We start from the raw sequence: 15,169 nt of genomic DNA, 5'->3' as shown, positions 1-15,169 counted from the left end.
GCAGCCCTCGGTCTCCTCCGGCCCCTCCGAGCGCGTGCCCCTGGCAGGCGACGGAAGACGCGGCCCGCGGAGGCGAGCTGCCCCGCCCCCACCACGCGCCCACCCCCGGCCCCTGCGGCGCGCGGAGGCCGTCTGCCTGTCACGTGGTCCCCGCGCCGGGCGCGAGCGGGGCGGAGGGGCGGAGCCGCTTGGCCGGGTTGCCCGGTAGCGCCGTGTCCATGGCAACGCTTGTAAAGCCCGCGAGGGGGGAAGCGGGGCCGGACCTGAAGGGGAAGAGGAGACGCGACGGGAGGAGGCGGGGGAGGGGTAAGAGCGGGCTCTGCGGGGGCCGGGGGGGGGGGATTGGATCCGCCTCCCCCCCCCCGGGTCCCCAGGGTTCCCCGCTCCCTCCCATTCCCAGAGCATCTCCACCCCCCCCCCACAGGACCCTGCCCCCAGCCCCAGCCCCATCCCTGCCCTCGATCCCTGCCCCCGGCACCAGCCCAGCCCGCCCCCCATCACTGCCCACCGCGCCGCCCCATCCCGCCCCGATCCCTGCCCCCAGCACCGCCCAGCCCCCCCCATCCCTGCCCCCAGCCTGCCCCCCAGGACCCTGCCCCCAGCCCCCCTGATCCCTGCCCCCCGATCCCTGCCACCAGCCCCAGCCCCCCCACAGTGCCCCCCATCCCTGCCCCCAGCACTGCCCCCCCACAGGACCCTGCCCCCAGCCCCAGCCCCATCCCTGCCCTCGATCCCTGCCCCCGGCACCAGCCCAGCCCGCCCCCCATCACTGCCCACCGCGCCGCCCCATCCCGCCCCGATCCCTGCCCCCAGCACCGCCCAGCCCCCCCCCCATCCCTGCCCCCAGCCTGCCCCCCAGGACCCTGCCCCCAGCCCCCCTGATCCCTGCCCCCCGATCCCTGCCCCCAGCACCGCTCCATCCCGCCCATTCCTGCCCACCGCGCCGCCCCAACCCCCCCATCCCTGCCCCCAGCCCGCCCCCCGCCCCGATCCCTGCCACCAGCCCCAGCCCCCCCACAGTGCCCCCCATCCCTGCCCCCAGCACCACCCCCCCATCCCTGCCCCCGATCCCTGCCCCCAGCACTGCCCCCCCACAGGACCCTGCCCCCAGCACCGCCCCGCCGCCCCTGCCCCCAGCACCGCCCTAGCCTGCCCCCCAGGACCCTGCTGCCCAGCACAGCCCCAGACCCCCCCCGATCCCTGCCCCCAGCGCTGCCCCAGCCCGCCCCACAAGACCCCCCACAAGCCCAGCCTGCCCCACAGGCCCCCCCCGATCCCTGCCCCCACCACCAACCCCAACTCGCCGCCCCGGCCCCCCCATCCCTGCCCCCAGCCTGCCCCCCAGGACCCTGCCCCCCAGCCCCCCTGATCCCTGCCCACCGATCCCTGCCCCCAGCACAGCCCCAGCCCCCCCAGCCCTGCCTCCAGCGCAGCTCCAGCCCCTCCCCAATCCCTGCCCCCAGCGCAACCCCAGGGCACCGTGTTCTCAGAGCTGCACCTTACTCTCCCAGCTCCCCCTCAGGGCACCCCTGCCTCCTCCCCACTGGGCATAGCAAGAACCCCAAGCTGCTCTCCCAGCACAGGCCCCACCCCAATCCCAGGGTCTAATGCAGCCCCCCACATGGCCCCAGTTGAACTCCCTGCACCCTTCCAGAGCTGCCTGTGGCTCTCCCCTCACGCTGCTGCTGTGCAGCCCTGGTCCCAGGTGCCCAGATGCCATGGCGATGGGTGTGATACAACTAGGTAGCTAGACAGGCAGGGTATTGCATGGGCCTTAATTCCAGCTGCTATATTTTGCATAGAGACTGCAGATCCCACTCTGCTGTTTCAGCCAACAGGCTACGGGTTGCCACCTGCCAAAAATTCTGATGCGTCTCTGAAGCTTGTCACAACATATCCCAATTCCAAACCGTTGCAGTCTGGAGATCAGGCTACAAATCACACAAGAGAACTGCCTGGGCCCAGTTGGGTCCGATGTCATGCAGATACCTTGGCAGCCTGCTGATTCTATTGATGTGGGAGCAATGTGTAAAATTTAAAAAGAAAAAAATTCCAGACTTCTTTGAATCTCAGATATGGTTTGATTCAGATGCAGTTCAAGTTGTTTATGAGGCTGATTCCTACTGTGTCCACATATCCTATTGTATCCACATATGTCATTGTATCCGCTGGGTCTGCACTTTGTAATGCAAGTCACAACAGAATCACAGTTTTGTAGTTATCGTGGTGAGATGGTGACATTATTTGCAGCATCCTAGCTACCAAAACTAAGACGGCACAACTGAATATTGATGGTTTGGCCAACTCTGTGGTATTTGGTGTTTTTCTTAAAGCCCCAGCTCCTGGACTTATATGATTGCCTGAGAATATCAGCTTTGATTTTTTTAAAAGAGTAAGTTTATAACTCACAGTTGTAGAGAAAAGTTTGAAGATGTAATCTCTAAATATTTTAAACCCCAAAGGCAAATAAAAATAATTCAAATGTTATTTTTTAAAAATCTAATAGAAATCATAAACATTTATGGCTGGAAGGGACCTCCTTAGGTAATGTAGTCCATCCCCCTTCACGGAGGCAGGATTTTTAATTATGTTTAAGTTAATCTTATGTTTTTTCGGGGGCCTGACTTATGATTTTTGAATGCTTAGATTTGGCAATTTCATATTGAGGCAAAGCAAGCACTCTTAAAGGCAACAACAGGTGAACTCTCCTAAACCTCAGACTGCATCCAATACAGACAACTAAACAGAGCTTTGCAGGATTTTGTGGACAACTATAGAATTGCACAGAACTTTTGCACAAAGTTTGCCACGTTTCATTTAACAGTTGTGCTCGTCCAACAGGTTCCCTGTACTAAAGAGGGTCCTTTTGCTATATGAGTCAGGGGGGTTGTTTCACAAAAATAGAACTTTTACATCTTCTAATTTGTGTTACCATTTTATTAATAATAATTAATTCTGTATTGCAAACAAGTGTGCTAAGCACTTCACAGATGACTAAGACGTGATCTCTGCCCTAAAGAATTTATATTCTAACTTGTGGAAATGACAGAATGAGTGAGGGACACAAACTTTAGAGAGGAGGTGGGGATAAAAAGGATTTATGAGTCAGACACTTTAATGAATACCTGCTAGCCAGCTTCAAGTTTTGCCCAGATCTGTTGTTGAAAAGTTTCCAGAGAAGATACTAGGGTTCGGTATCCAGCAGCTCGCATTGTGACATTTATGTCCATATTTTCACACCCAAAGTGCTGAGTTCTTTTCAAAATCTGGACACTTATTTTGGTGCCTAAATGGGAGCTGAGTTGTTTTGAAAATCTGGCCCTATGTGTTAGGGCTAGAATGTGAGACTTGCTGAGGACACACACCTCCCACTGAACCACACTGCCCAACCCATCTGACTCACATTATAAAAGAGTTTACAAAAATAACCCCGACAGAAGATCTTTCTGTTGCAATTTAATCTGGTGACTGTGAGTGATGCTTTTATACGTCCAGAAAGAGGGACTTGACTTGCTGTCTAATTTTTATGAACAGGAAAACCAGCGTTGTCTTATCTAGGACCACAGAAATACACACCAGTGACCAAGCCTGACCTCCTCTTAAGAAAGTGCCTAAGCATTAAACCACACAGTGCAGCCATTATATAGGTCGAGAAATACGTGCTTTAACCCTCACTAAGCCTATGTCAAAAAAGTAGAAACCTTGAACCCAAAATGAAGAATTGCAATTGATGCTTGTTAGGCTATGTTATCTTTCTTTAGCAGATGTTGCATGTAGTTATATTTTATTAGGTGCCTAGAGGCCTTAGAAAGTAAAATGTATTAATTATTATTTTTATTATTGTTAATATTATTTTATCAATACAATGTTTTTCACCATCTAAGATCTCAAAAGCACGTTCTTGCTGTGCTACATACAGGTCACTTCAGTGAAATGCAGACTCTTTGGGATGGAGCGCAGAAACTTGGCAGACAGCTGGCATGCAGCACACTCCACAACAAAGATGGGAAGGGACATTTTGGGCCAGTGACATTGGGCCAAATGTTATTTTTTTTAAAAGGCTCATGGAGTCTTTAGGGCTACAGCACTGAGCACAGTCATAGTTTATTCTATAGGACCCTGGAAACATCCCTCCAACATGCAGGCATTCTTAGAGGACAGATATAGTTCAGTCTTGTAGCAGAGTTTGAGATTTGTCACATATGTATTATTGTCACTGGAACATTAAAATACATAAACCTATAGATCTGCACCACCTCTAGCTATATTATGTCTTGTGGATTCAGTTTCCTGAATTTCTATTTGGTGGGTGCCAGTGACATGGAGGTGAAAGTCTCTGTCAGCGGCCATATAAACCATCCAGGCCCACCACCGTAACATTTTAATCAACAGTTTATGCTTGGTGGTTGGATTTTCAGGGTATTTCTGTGATCAAAATGAGTGTGACTTTATTTAAAGGAATTGACAGAAATTAAGTTTTTATACATTTGAATAATTATAGTCAAGAACATTCATATTGTAAACTAAAACTGCTTAAGTTAAATAACTATATACATTAACTAAATATAATTAGAGAGAAATTAGCTAGATAGTAGAACAACTTGGACAATAAAATCTATATTGAGACCTACATTTTTTAATTAAAAAATACATAAGTATGTTTTCTGAAGTCCTTGCACAGGTATATATGTAAATATGCATATGTAAATGCATATGCAAAATATGTGTCTGTATTTGAATTTATCAGTTGTGTGCCCAGTTACTGTGAGCGTACATACAACTATAGTCACTGACCACACAAACAACCATTTATATCTGCATGTGCAGTTACTGCAGTTACACACACAACCATGGTAATTGTGCATGCACTTATGTGCATTGTCTTCTTATAATCTATCTCAAAATATTCTAAAAATTCAGTGCTTTCAAATCAGAGGTTTAGCCATGCTACTTCCACTAAGGTAAATACATGACATACAGCAACCATTGAACCTACCCATCGTACTGATAATGCATGGGAAAGAAACAAGCCAACTATCTCTGTAAAAATGGATAATCTTGTTACATGTTATTGCTTAATAATGGCCAGGGAGATGTTTGGATTCTGAAGAACTTGTGAACTTTGCCCTTTTTTCACAAGAGTTCCTGCCTTCTCTTTATTTTCTGTGTTTCACACATGGAGTATAGTGAGCCAAAGAGAATTCAAAGTGGGTAGGTTCTTCACCAGATTTCTCAGCTAGACTTCAAAAGTTTCAGTTCCTGAACACGGTTTTGTAAGAGCAAAACTCTGAAGTAATATATTACAAGACAGCTTGTCTGGTTTTGGTCATAAGCCATAAAGTCTTCAAACAACAAACAGTTCATCATAATATGTATAGCTCTTCTGGCATCAGAAGATCAAGAAAGCATTGGAAGTAATGATATATTAACAAAGAAAAAGACTTGTATGTGTTTAAAATCCCATTTGCAGAACCATCCTTAAAACCAGTTCCTCTTTCTTGTCAGTAACATCCTGTGTGATTTCCTGCCATGGTTTTGTAAGAGTAATACAAATGAAAGGAATCTTCCTTTTGAGAAGTCAATTTTCTTTTTTCTTTTCTTTTCTTTTCTTTTCTTTTCTTTTCTTTTCTTTTCTCTGACTTCTTATTTTATAATCTTTTTTTTTAAAAAGACTTTCTGAGCAGTCTCCCATGGAGTCAGACTGGTTTCTTTCTACAGTCTAAATATTTCCCACTAACTTTCTATTCTATAACTAGGTTCAGCATAAACAGGATACAAAAGGTATAGCAAAAATACATTGTTCCTGTTACAGAATATATAGCATATATATACATATGTATGTGTATATATACGATACAGCATAGCTATGTTGTTACTACATGAATAGGAACTAATTTTCAGAGTTAAATAGTTCAATGGTTTTACTGACTGCAAAAGTATTGGCCTTTATCGCACCAAGGAATTCTCTTTCACCTTTTGCTACTAAAAAATTCAAACTACAAAAAAATTCAAATACTACAAAAAAAAACATAGAAAATCACTGCATTTGGTATGATTCTCACCTGGAATCATAAACTGGCCCAGATTAGCTCCAAATTCAACTAGGTTTTATATAAAAATTGAAATTGGAAGAGTTTCATTATAAAACATTTGCATAAATCTAGTGAATTGGGTTTGATGGTTATGGATTAACTTGCACATATCAGAGCTTCTGTTTGATTCAAATTGTATTCAGAAATTGTTGAAATATCCCAGTTTCTTGAACTTCTTTTTCAGTGCATTAAACACGAGAGCTTCTCATTCATGGTAGGTTCTTTGAGAAGTGAAGGGTTTCTAAATCAAGTATTCTAGCAGAGCATCTCTACCTGCTCCTATTAATACCATAGATACATATCAGTGCTAGCTAGTAATTAGAGTAAAGACTTCTGAGTTGTAATCCCAACTCCACTTTTGATTTGTATAATCGTGAGCAAGTCAGTTAACCTCTGAGCCCTCTGTAAAATAGGGATAATGATGCTTGCCTACCTCACAGGGTTGTTTGAAGGATCAATCAGTTAATGTTTGTGGAATGGTTTGAATATGTATGGTGTTCGATGCGTGATATTATTATTATTATCATCATCATCATCACAGGTAGATATATTGTAAATTTATTTTCACAACTGTATTTGATGTCTAATGTCTTGTACTTTATTCACTGCTTTTAATCTACAGGATTATCTAAATCCTGATTTGTATGTTTTACATGTAATTACAGCCTTTTGAGGCTTTGACTCATGTGTTTTGTTCACACTGCAATCTAGATGGCTGTTGTTTACCTCAGTGCTTGGACTGAAACTGAAGTTCCAGAAATCCTTCTTGGGCCAAATCCTCTGCTGATGTAAATTGGGGTAGCTCCATTACTTCACTGAAGCTACAATGATTCACATCAGCTGAGGATCTGACACCATGTATCCATCCATAAATACAAACTTGTACAGATTGCAGAGTGCTGATGAAGCAGGGGGGAAATCCATCAGGATGTACCTGATAAGCTGATGCAAGCTATGACATGAACTATTAAAATAAGAATTTAAAACATTTTCTCCCAGGGATCCTTAGATCCTCGACCAGCATCCCATTTTACTGCCCAGTTTACTCACCCAAGTTCAGATATGACCCCATTCTTCCAGCCTAAGAAGGACTCACTTCATAGCTTGAAAACTTCAGTCCTTAGTCAACCAAGGGGATCACTGAGTGACATGAGTTGCAGAGGTTCAGTACATGTCTCTGTAGTGCTGCGAAGCTCAATGTGTCTCCTACATAGCAGTGCAGAAGAGCACAGCCATCGGGCCTTTGGGCTGGTCTAAAATGTTTCTAAGATTGCATTAAAAACTGAACTAAGAATAGTAAATACTGGAAAATAAAAGGGACTGACCTGGCCCCACAATTGGCTGTCTTAGTACAACAGCAATGATGTGCAACTGTCTGAGCATTTCTAAACAACACTCAAGTACAGTTTTTAAGAGCTGCCAAGGAAATTGGAGATGCATGTGTAGCTTAGACAGATGTTTTTTTATAGGAGAGAGAAAAGTACCCACCAAAAAGACAGATCAGGCAGTTGGACATTTAATGCATGAGTAGCCATAAATATCTTGTAGTGGCCAACACCGTGTCTGAATCTTCTCATTGAATAGCAAAGGGTTTGAAGAATTGAAATAATACTGATGAAAGAAAAATGTGCAAAAAGTAGGGCTAGTCCATTATGATGAAGATGTATTTTGTAATAGTGCCTAGAGGCCCCAATTGAGATCAGCACCCCATAGTGCTAGGTACTATACAGACACAGAATAAGAGACAGTCCTTGCCCCCAAGGACCTTGCAATCCCAGTAAAGAAGACGGACATAAGGTGAAAGAGAAGCAAAGTTAACTTACCCAGGGTCAAAGAGCAGGTTAGCCACAGAACCAGGAATAGTACCTAGATCTCCTGGGTCATAATCCAGTGCACTATTTACTGGACCACACTACATAACCTACTGGTACCATTATACAGCACCAACTAAGAAACCTGAGTGTGAATCCTGTCCTCAGCCTGACACTTCTTAAGCCAGATGGGGCATTCAGCAGCTTCCCCACTTGGAGAGTGTAGGATTTCCCAAAGCACCAAGTACTCCTGACCTCACATTGTTACAACTCTGGATTTTTTCTTCTTTTTCAGTCTTAACCTAGAATAAAGATGACTGCAAGAGAAACAGCTACGCGCAAAGGGACAATTATTCCTAAATCCCGGAAGAGTTTACTTTCACTTGATGTAAATGCAGTGTCTCCACAGCAAAGAGAGAGGTATCTGGCATTTGCTGAGCCCACTGAGGAATCAGTGAAATCCATGCTGGCTTCAGACATTCATATGATGGATAAAATGTCACATGAGCACTCCATGTGTGAAAGAGACGCAGAGCAAAAGAAGCAGGCAAGGATCATTGGGCTTCTCAAGGCTGCAGAAGCCCGGAACCGCCTTCGAAACGTGAGACTCCGATTTCAGAACTTGAGAGTAAGTTAACCTCAGAGACCTTTCATCAACAGGCCAGGCTGATAGTGTTGTACGAGATGGGACTGAGGAATTGTATGTAGCAAAGATCATTTCTTTATCATACACTGAAATGTCACTTTTCTAATGCATGCAAATTATTATATTTTGAAGTGAGCAAGGGAAAAAACAAAATATTAGTTTTTCTCCTTCATGCTCAAAAGAGAGGAAATTTTTATGCAGTTGCACCTTCAAACCTGTTCCATGAAACATCCTGAAATGTGTGGGGAAAATTCTAACAGTCATCATCCTTTTTTTCAGCTGACAAACTTTTCCTCATCCTAATATAGAGAAGGGGTGAAAATGAAGATTATAATGGAACCTCAGTTGCAATCTTAACAATGGAAATATGGCTATTTCTCCATAGTGCTTTCTCTAAGAGGGTTTGTCTACACTGGGGCTGGAGATTTAACTTCCAGCTCAGGCAGACATACCCCTGCTAGATTGATCAGCAGAAGCAGTGGCATGGGCTAGCCATGCTGAGTACAGTGCCACCTGAGATGCTAAATACACAGTCAGACAGCTGGCCTATCCCACTGCTTGTGCCATTGTGGCTGCACTGCTGATTTTATCGTGCTAGCTCAATTAGAAATTACACCTCCAGCTCCAGTGTAGACATAACCCATATACAGCTTTAACCACTAAAATGAGCCTGTTTTCTCTTCTGTGGTCCCTGTGATGCTCCATTACATTCAAGTGCAGGAGAACATATATTTAGGATCCATTTGCAAAATGAAAACAATCCTTTTGCTGAATTTTTGGCCAGGACCTCTAGAATTGTGCGTGCATGTGTTTGCGTGCCGAGTTTTAAAATAAACCTACCACAGTTGTGTGTGAAGCCATGACAATTGTGAATGCAAATAACCAGCTGTTCCTCTAGCTGATTATTTGCTTGTGTAGTTTCCACTTGTGCATGCAACCATGAAATTTGTCTGCACAATTGTCTTTCTAATTGTCATTAGAAGATTCTAACTCTTAGAAGGAGGAGGTTTTATGTGTTGCTCCATATAGCAAACTGGTGTTGGAAAAGATCATGTCAGCACACTGTCATTCATTAAGGATGGCATTTGCGAAGTGCCCAAGTGATTTAGGAGCGCACACACCATTGAAAGTCTATAAGGCTTTGTGCACCTAACTCACTTGGGTGCTTTTGAAAATCCTGTCCTAAAAGCTCAGCATACCGGCCAACACATCTCATCTTATCAAGTGCACTAAAGTAACCCTTCCAGTTTACAACTGCAGACTGGAGTTTCTCTGTTTATTCCCTATGAGAAAACCAATTCTGGAAAAGTTGCTTATTTTAGACCCTACAGCCTCAAGGAAGATATTTTCCCCTAATCCCAAACTAAATGATATCATACTTGGCTAGCACTGTAACCATGGTATTAAAGTTATTTATGACTCTGAAATTAATATATGCTATAGTTAGCAACAGTGGAACAGGGTTTCTTCTATACTACTGTCCAACTGCCTCTCTCCCCCAACCCCAGGCTACTCTGGAAAGCAAGACAGACTGTCTCCAGAGGCTCTTTAGTTTGCAGTAACCGATGTAAGTTTTTGCTGATTTCCAAAACTTGGCAACACACAACTGAATATGTGCAAAGATGAATCTTCTAAACATAAGACAGTGCCTGGCCGTCTTTTTATTGATCTTCATTCTGCTGGGAGATTTGTTTGCTTTAGTTTAGATTTTTTTTTAAAGTGAATTTTAGTGTCCATGAATGACCCTGGAATGATGGGACACAACAAGGACTGGCAGCAGCTGGGCATGCTTTCCTACACACTGCTCTTCTACCCTGACCTGGAGGGACCTCCTGCAGGGTGGAAAATGGAGTTCAATCTTTGTGTCTGGGACACTCTGCTAAAGCTGCCTACAAGGGATCCATTGGGAGTGAGGTCATCTGAGAACTGGACCAATATCTCCCAAATTGATTCCTCTGCAGAGGCACCAGACAAGTCCAAATAGAACACAGCAAAGTGGAGAGGAGCAGAGAAAGCTGCACGATCCTAAATCCCCCTCTGGACTTATGCTACTGATGGAGGTCAGGCAGCTCCCTGCTTCCACTGTGACCCCTACAGCAGACAGCCAGGAGAACAGCTCATGTTCAGATCTGCAATATTCAGGCACAGCCCATTGGCCCAAGCCACTTCACTCTGCTCCTATGGCTCTCAGCTCAGCAGGAGTAGCTCATAGGGTGTGCAGCCTTCTCCTGGGGGAGAGAATGAGGAGTGGGGGGTCACAAAATGAGGAGGAATATCAAACAAGAGAAAGAGCAACAGCAACAACAATAGAAGGGAAAGTTAAGGAAAAAGAGAGAAGGAAAACAAGATTAGAGGGAAAAACAAAAGAGAGAGAGAGAGAAAAGTAAAGGGCAGAGAAATTGGGCCGCACAAAGGAGCCATGATGGAACACTTTGCTGGGGTACATTATGTGGGGCACAAGGGCTGCCCAGTTCCTCTGTCCTCTCCTTATGGGGCAGTTTGAGCAGTCTTAGGGGTTACCTGTAACAAAGTGGGCAAGACACCCTCTGTTCTCAAGGACAGTTTTTGGATCATGATCTGATTGGACGTAGCTGATCATTTTTCAATACCCACTCCATGTACACACTTTCATTTGGGGTAGCACTCTCATTTCATTGCAGTTCCATAGCACGATAAACCTTTTAATGCCTTTCATTGTAATTTCTAAAAGCCTGTCTATAGAGCAGTAGGATTCTGCTAGCCAAAGTAAATCCCTTCCCATATTTTGGGGCTTTTCAACCATGCTGGTTTTGGGCCCAGACCTACTTCCACTTGAAGTCAATAGAAAGACTCTCTGAGACTTCAATGGGAGTTAGATCAGGCTTTCTAAAAAAACAGAACCATAAAAAGATTTTTTGAGGGGGGATATGGCAGGTATTGTGAGGTTTATTTGTTTGTTTGTTTAATTTAGATTTGTTTTACAGTCTGAAGATCAGTTTTCTTAACCCCCAGGGCCAGATTCATCCCGTTGACTTCACAGCAATTACCCTACAGATTTATTTGGCCCATTTTGGTCTAACGTGGTTGCTTTCTTTATCCTTTGGTCTTTTGGGGTTTATTTGTTTTTCACCATAGGCTCAGGAAATAAACCATCTGATATCCTGCCAGAAAACTGCCAGAGGCGCTGTGAGACTGGAGGTTTTTCTCCCACCCCGAAAGAACATTCAGAAACTAGCAGATAACTTGGACAGAGTTCAGGTATGTCTGAGCACATACCAGCAGTTAAACTGATTTCTTTCACTATCTTATCTGCCCATTTCTAGTTTTAAAGGAGAGGAGGGCTTAGCAGGCAAGTTACTCTTGGAATGTGCTCAGTAACCCATGGCCAGTTGAACTGTAGATCATAAATAGCAATAGCCAGAGGCATATACATATTATTTAACTAAATTTAGCACCAAATAAATTATATTGGTTAGAGCAGGGAACCTGGAGTCAGGATATCTGGGTTCTGTTCTTAGCTTTAGAAATGTCTTAATATGTGACCCAGGGTAAGTCACTTAACCGCTCTTTGTCTCAGTTTCCCCACATGCAAAATGCCTATTTCACAGCTGTCCCAGGCAGATGAACTGAGTTCCATGGAACTCTCCATCTCAAAGTCTCTTGGATGAAAATTTAAAACTTAGGTCCTGTCTGCTCTCTTTAACACCAATGATCTCTGTGCACGTTTCATAGAACTCAGTAGGCTTTGGTTTGCTGTCCTTGGCCAGAATGCTCTCTCTGATCTCCCACACAACTGTTTTTCAGTGCACTAAGCACCACTTGTTTGCTTGACTGCACATTCCACCCTAGGGATGGGTGCAGCTTAGGTGGGTATATATAGGTCATGAAACACTTTGGGATCCCTGGAGAGGCAAGGTGCTATATTAATGTTACTCATGGCAATATATATAATACATTACAGTTCTGCATAAAATTAGCTATCAGACACATTAATGATAAATGATCTTTGCCCAGTTCCCGACTAATAATTGTGGCAAAAGCATTGGAAAACCGAGCAAGTGGATTTGCTGCTTGCTGTCTGTGGCTGTTTATTAAAGACCATTTCCTTTAGAGTGACAGCTAAAATACAGACTCTTACACTGGATTTGCCTCTGACTTTCCTGCCTGCACTCCCCTCCCCCCTCCGCCAGCATGTGTAAACATGTCTTTCTGCTTTACTCCTGACTGCCTTGAGCAGATTCCTGGGATGTTAATGCCAGATACAGCAGAGGCCTTGGAGTGCTGAGAAGGGCAGATAGTCCCACAGCTGTAGCAAGATGGAACTGGATTACAGCACAGAGAGCATGTGAACCTAATGGAATAGTCTGCTAGAAAAGCCCACCCCAACCTTTCCAGGCAACTGTACCAATTCATTAGGCTGACCTTAGCCATCCCGGATAGTACCTACCACCTCTCATTCAATTAGGAGCAGCAACCTGCAGTAATAAGACTGAGTTTTTTTGAAAAACCTCGGCTCCCTTGCAGGCTGGAGTAGACACAACTGAACGAGAGATTGGTAGCATCGATGCACTGGGGCCAAGTACAAAAGGGAATTAATGCTGGGAGGAGAAACCTGGAGTAACAAACACAAAAGCATGAAGTACTGTACAGAGCTAGAATTTGTATGTGTACCGGGAACCACAGTCTGAGAGCATTCTGGATCAATGTAACTGCTGCACAAAAACAGGAAACTGCCCCTCCCTTCGTCAGAATAGAGGAAGAGGCTGCATGCCCACATCTGTGTCAGAACTGTGTCTGAAACTGGGTTCCAAGCACCAAGCAAAGGGGCTGGGGTAAGAGCAAATTAGTCATTTCACCTTCACCTGAAACATGCAGCTGAAGAAGTGATAGTCTGGTTCTGACAGTTTTTACAAGAGCACCATCTCTAGGAACATTTAAAACTAGCCTGGACAAAGCTCTCAAAAAACAGATTGCTAAGAGATTCCTGCACTGGCAGAGGGATGGACCACATCACCTAAAACATTTTTTCCATCTCTAATTTCTGAGTGTGAGGTCCTGACCCCATTGAAGTCAATGGGAATTTTGCCATTGGCTTCAAAGGGGGCCACGATTTCACCCTATGATTCTATGGAATGCAGGCACTTTCACTCAGGTCAGTGGTCTGAATTCAGCTCAGGCTGGTAGCAACTGACACTAGTTGCCATCTCACAGCTGTTTAGTGATCGACAGGAAATGAGTTCCCACACACCTCTCCTCCACTTTCACTCCTTCATTGGCAGTGTCAGCAGGGAAGCCTAGGATTAAAACTGTTGAGATTGAACAACTTTGGGCTAGAAATGGTTCCTCCAGAAAAGGGTTGAGGCACTTTGGTGGGATAGTGAAGGGAGCATTCATTGTTATTGTCTCGATTTGACTTTTTCTGTGGATATAGAGAGGATGTCTACTGACAGAATAAACCCTTCTAAGCATTACACCCATTACAAATAGATAGAAATGAAGTGTCTGTATTTTTCTATTAGCTTCTATCCTCGCCACCCCAATCTGGCATTTCTCTCGCTTGCAGGTGTAACTTTTGAAATAGCATTTGATCACACATTTCTGCAGTGGACAGCTTTATGCTATTGTTCAGTCTTTCAGCTTCTTTTTGTCTTTGTTTTACAGAGGAGTAGAGTTGAAGCGATACTAGAAGATGAAAATGGCGAAATATTCATTAGAAGAACCTGAAACCTTGGAGGAGCTAGTTAGAAAAATGTACCATAGTGACTGAACCGGGAGTGAGCCCCTAGGAGAGCCACAGTTTGACTCAGCTACTGATAATTACTGTTAAATAAACTACTCCAGTTTCTTCTCATGGGCATCCAAAGATGTGCAACAATTTAACCTATGACAGGCAGATCCACAGAACTTACCAAGGAATGGAAGATTCAGCATGGTGGGCCAGATTCTAACTTCTCTTACACAGATATAAATCCAGAATTACTTGATTGACTTCATTCTGCTTACTCTGGATTTACCCCAGCATTTCTGAGGTCAGAATTTGACCCTGCAGCCTTCCTCAGTAAGGTACTCACTTGATTAGTTGGAAATAGGGACCCTTTAGTGTTAAGCCAAATTGTATGTATAACAATGACTTTCAGCCTTTACTATACATGGGTGAGAAACATCAGTGCCATTACCGTTTTCTTGTGGTCTGTCCTTGGCCTTGTAATATTAAAACTGTGAAGTATTGAAATGCTTGCTTGCTTACATAGTTATGCCTGTAATGTCCTTTAGTCTGATGCCTCCACAACTTATAGACAGCAGGACACCCCTGCATGTTTTGAGGTGTGTCAAATATTACCCTGTAAAAACCCTGCAAAAAAGGTAACAATGGATGCAACAAAGGAGATGTGATTTCATAATTACTGCTGTAGACTGAGATCCATGTGTGAAAAGTAATGCTAGCTTAGAAAAATCCTCATTTCAATACAAGTGAAGGAATGAAAAGACTGCAGTTAGTAACATTTACCATCAAACAGGGATGGATTTTTTTAGAGAAATAAAAGTCATCAGATTGAACAAAGTGACTAAAGATGAGGAAGTGATGGACAGAGATTTTCTTTTCATTGAAGTAGAATAAAAATCAAAGCATATTGCAATAA

General features: G+C 44.2%; 1 protein-coding gene across 1 annotated transcript; it reads left to right on the top strand.

Moving 5' to 3' along the window:
- Positions 1-203: 203 nt before the first annotated feature.
- Positions 204-15,169, top strand: LKAAEAR1 (LKAAEAR motif containing 1). The gene is given in 5 exon segments (XM_048820509.2): positions 204-255; positions 258-306; positions 8,210-8,531; positions 11,664-11,786; positions 14,190-15,169. Coding segments are annotated over 5 exon segments (594 nt in total). The 5' UTR covers positions 204-218; the 3' UTR covers positions 14,253-15,169.

This window comes from Caretta caretta, chromosome 13 (assembly GCF_965140235.1).
Source record: "Caretta caretta isolate rCarCar2 chromosome 13, rCarCar1.hap1, whole genome shotgun sequence".
Lineage (NCBI taxonomy): Eukaryota > Metazoa > Chordata > Testudines > Cheloniidae > Caretta > Caretta caretta.
Note: the sequence above shows the minus strand (reverse complement) of the source record. Positions and strands in the feature narration are given on the sequence as shown.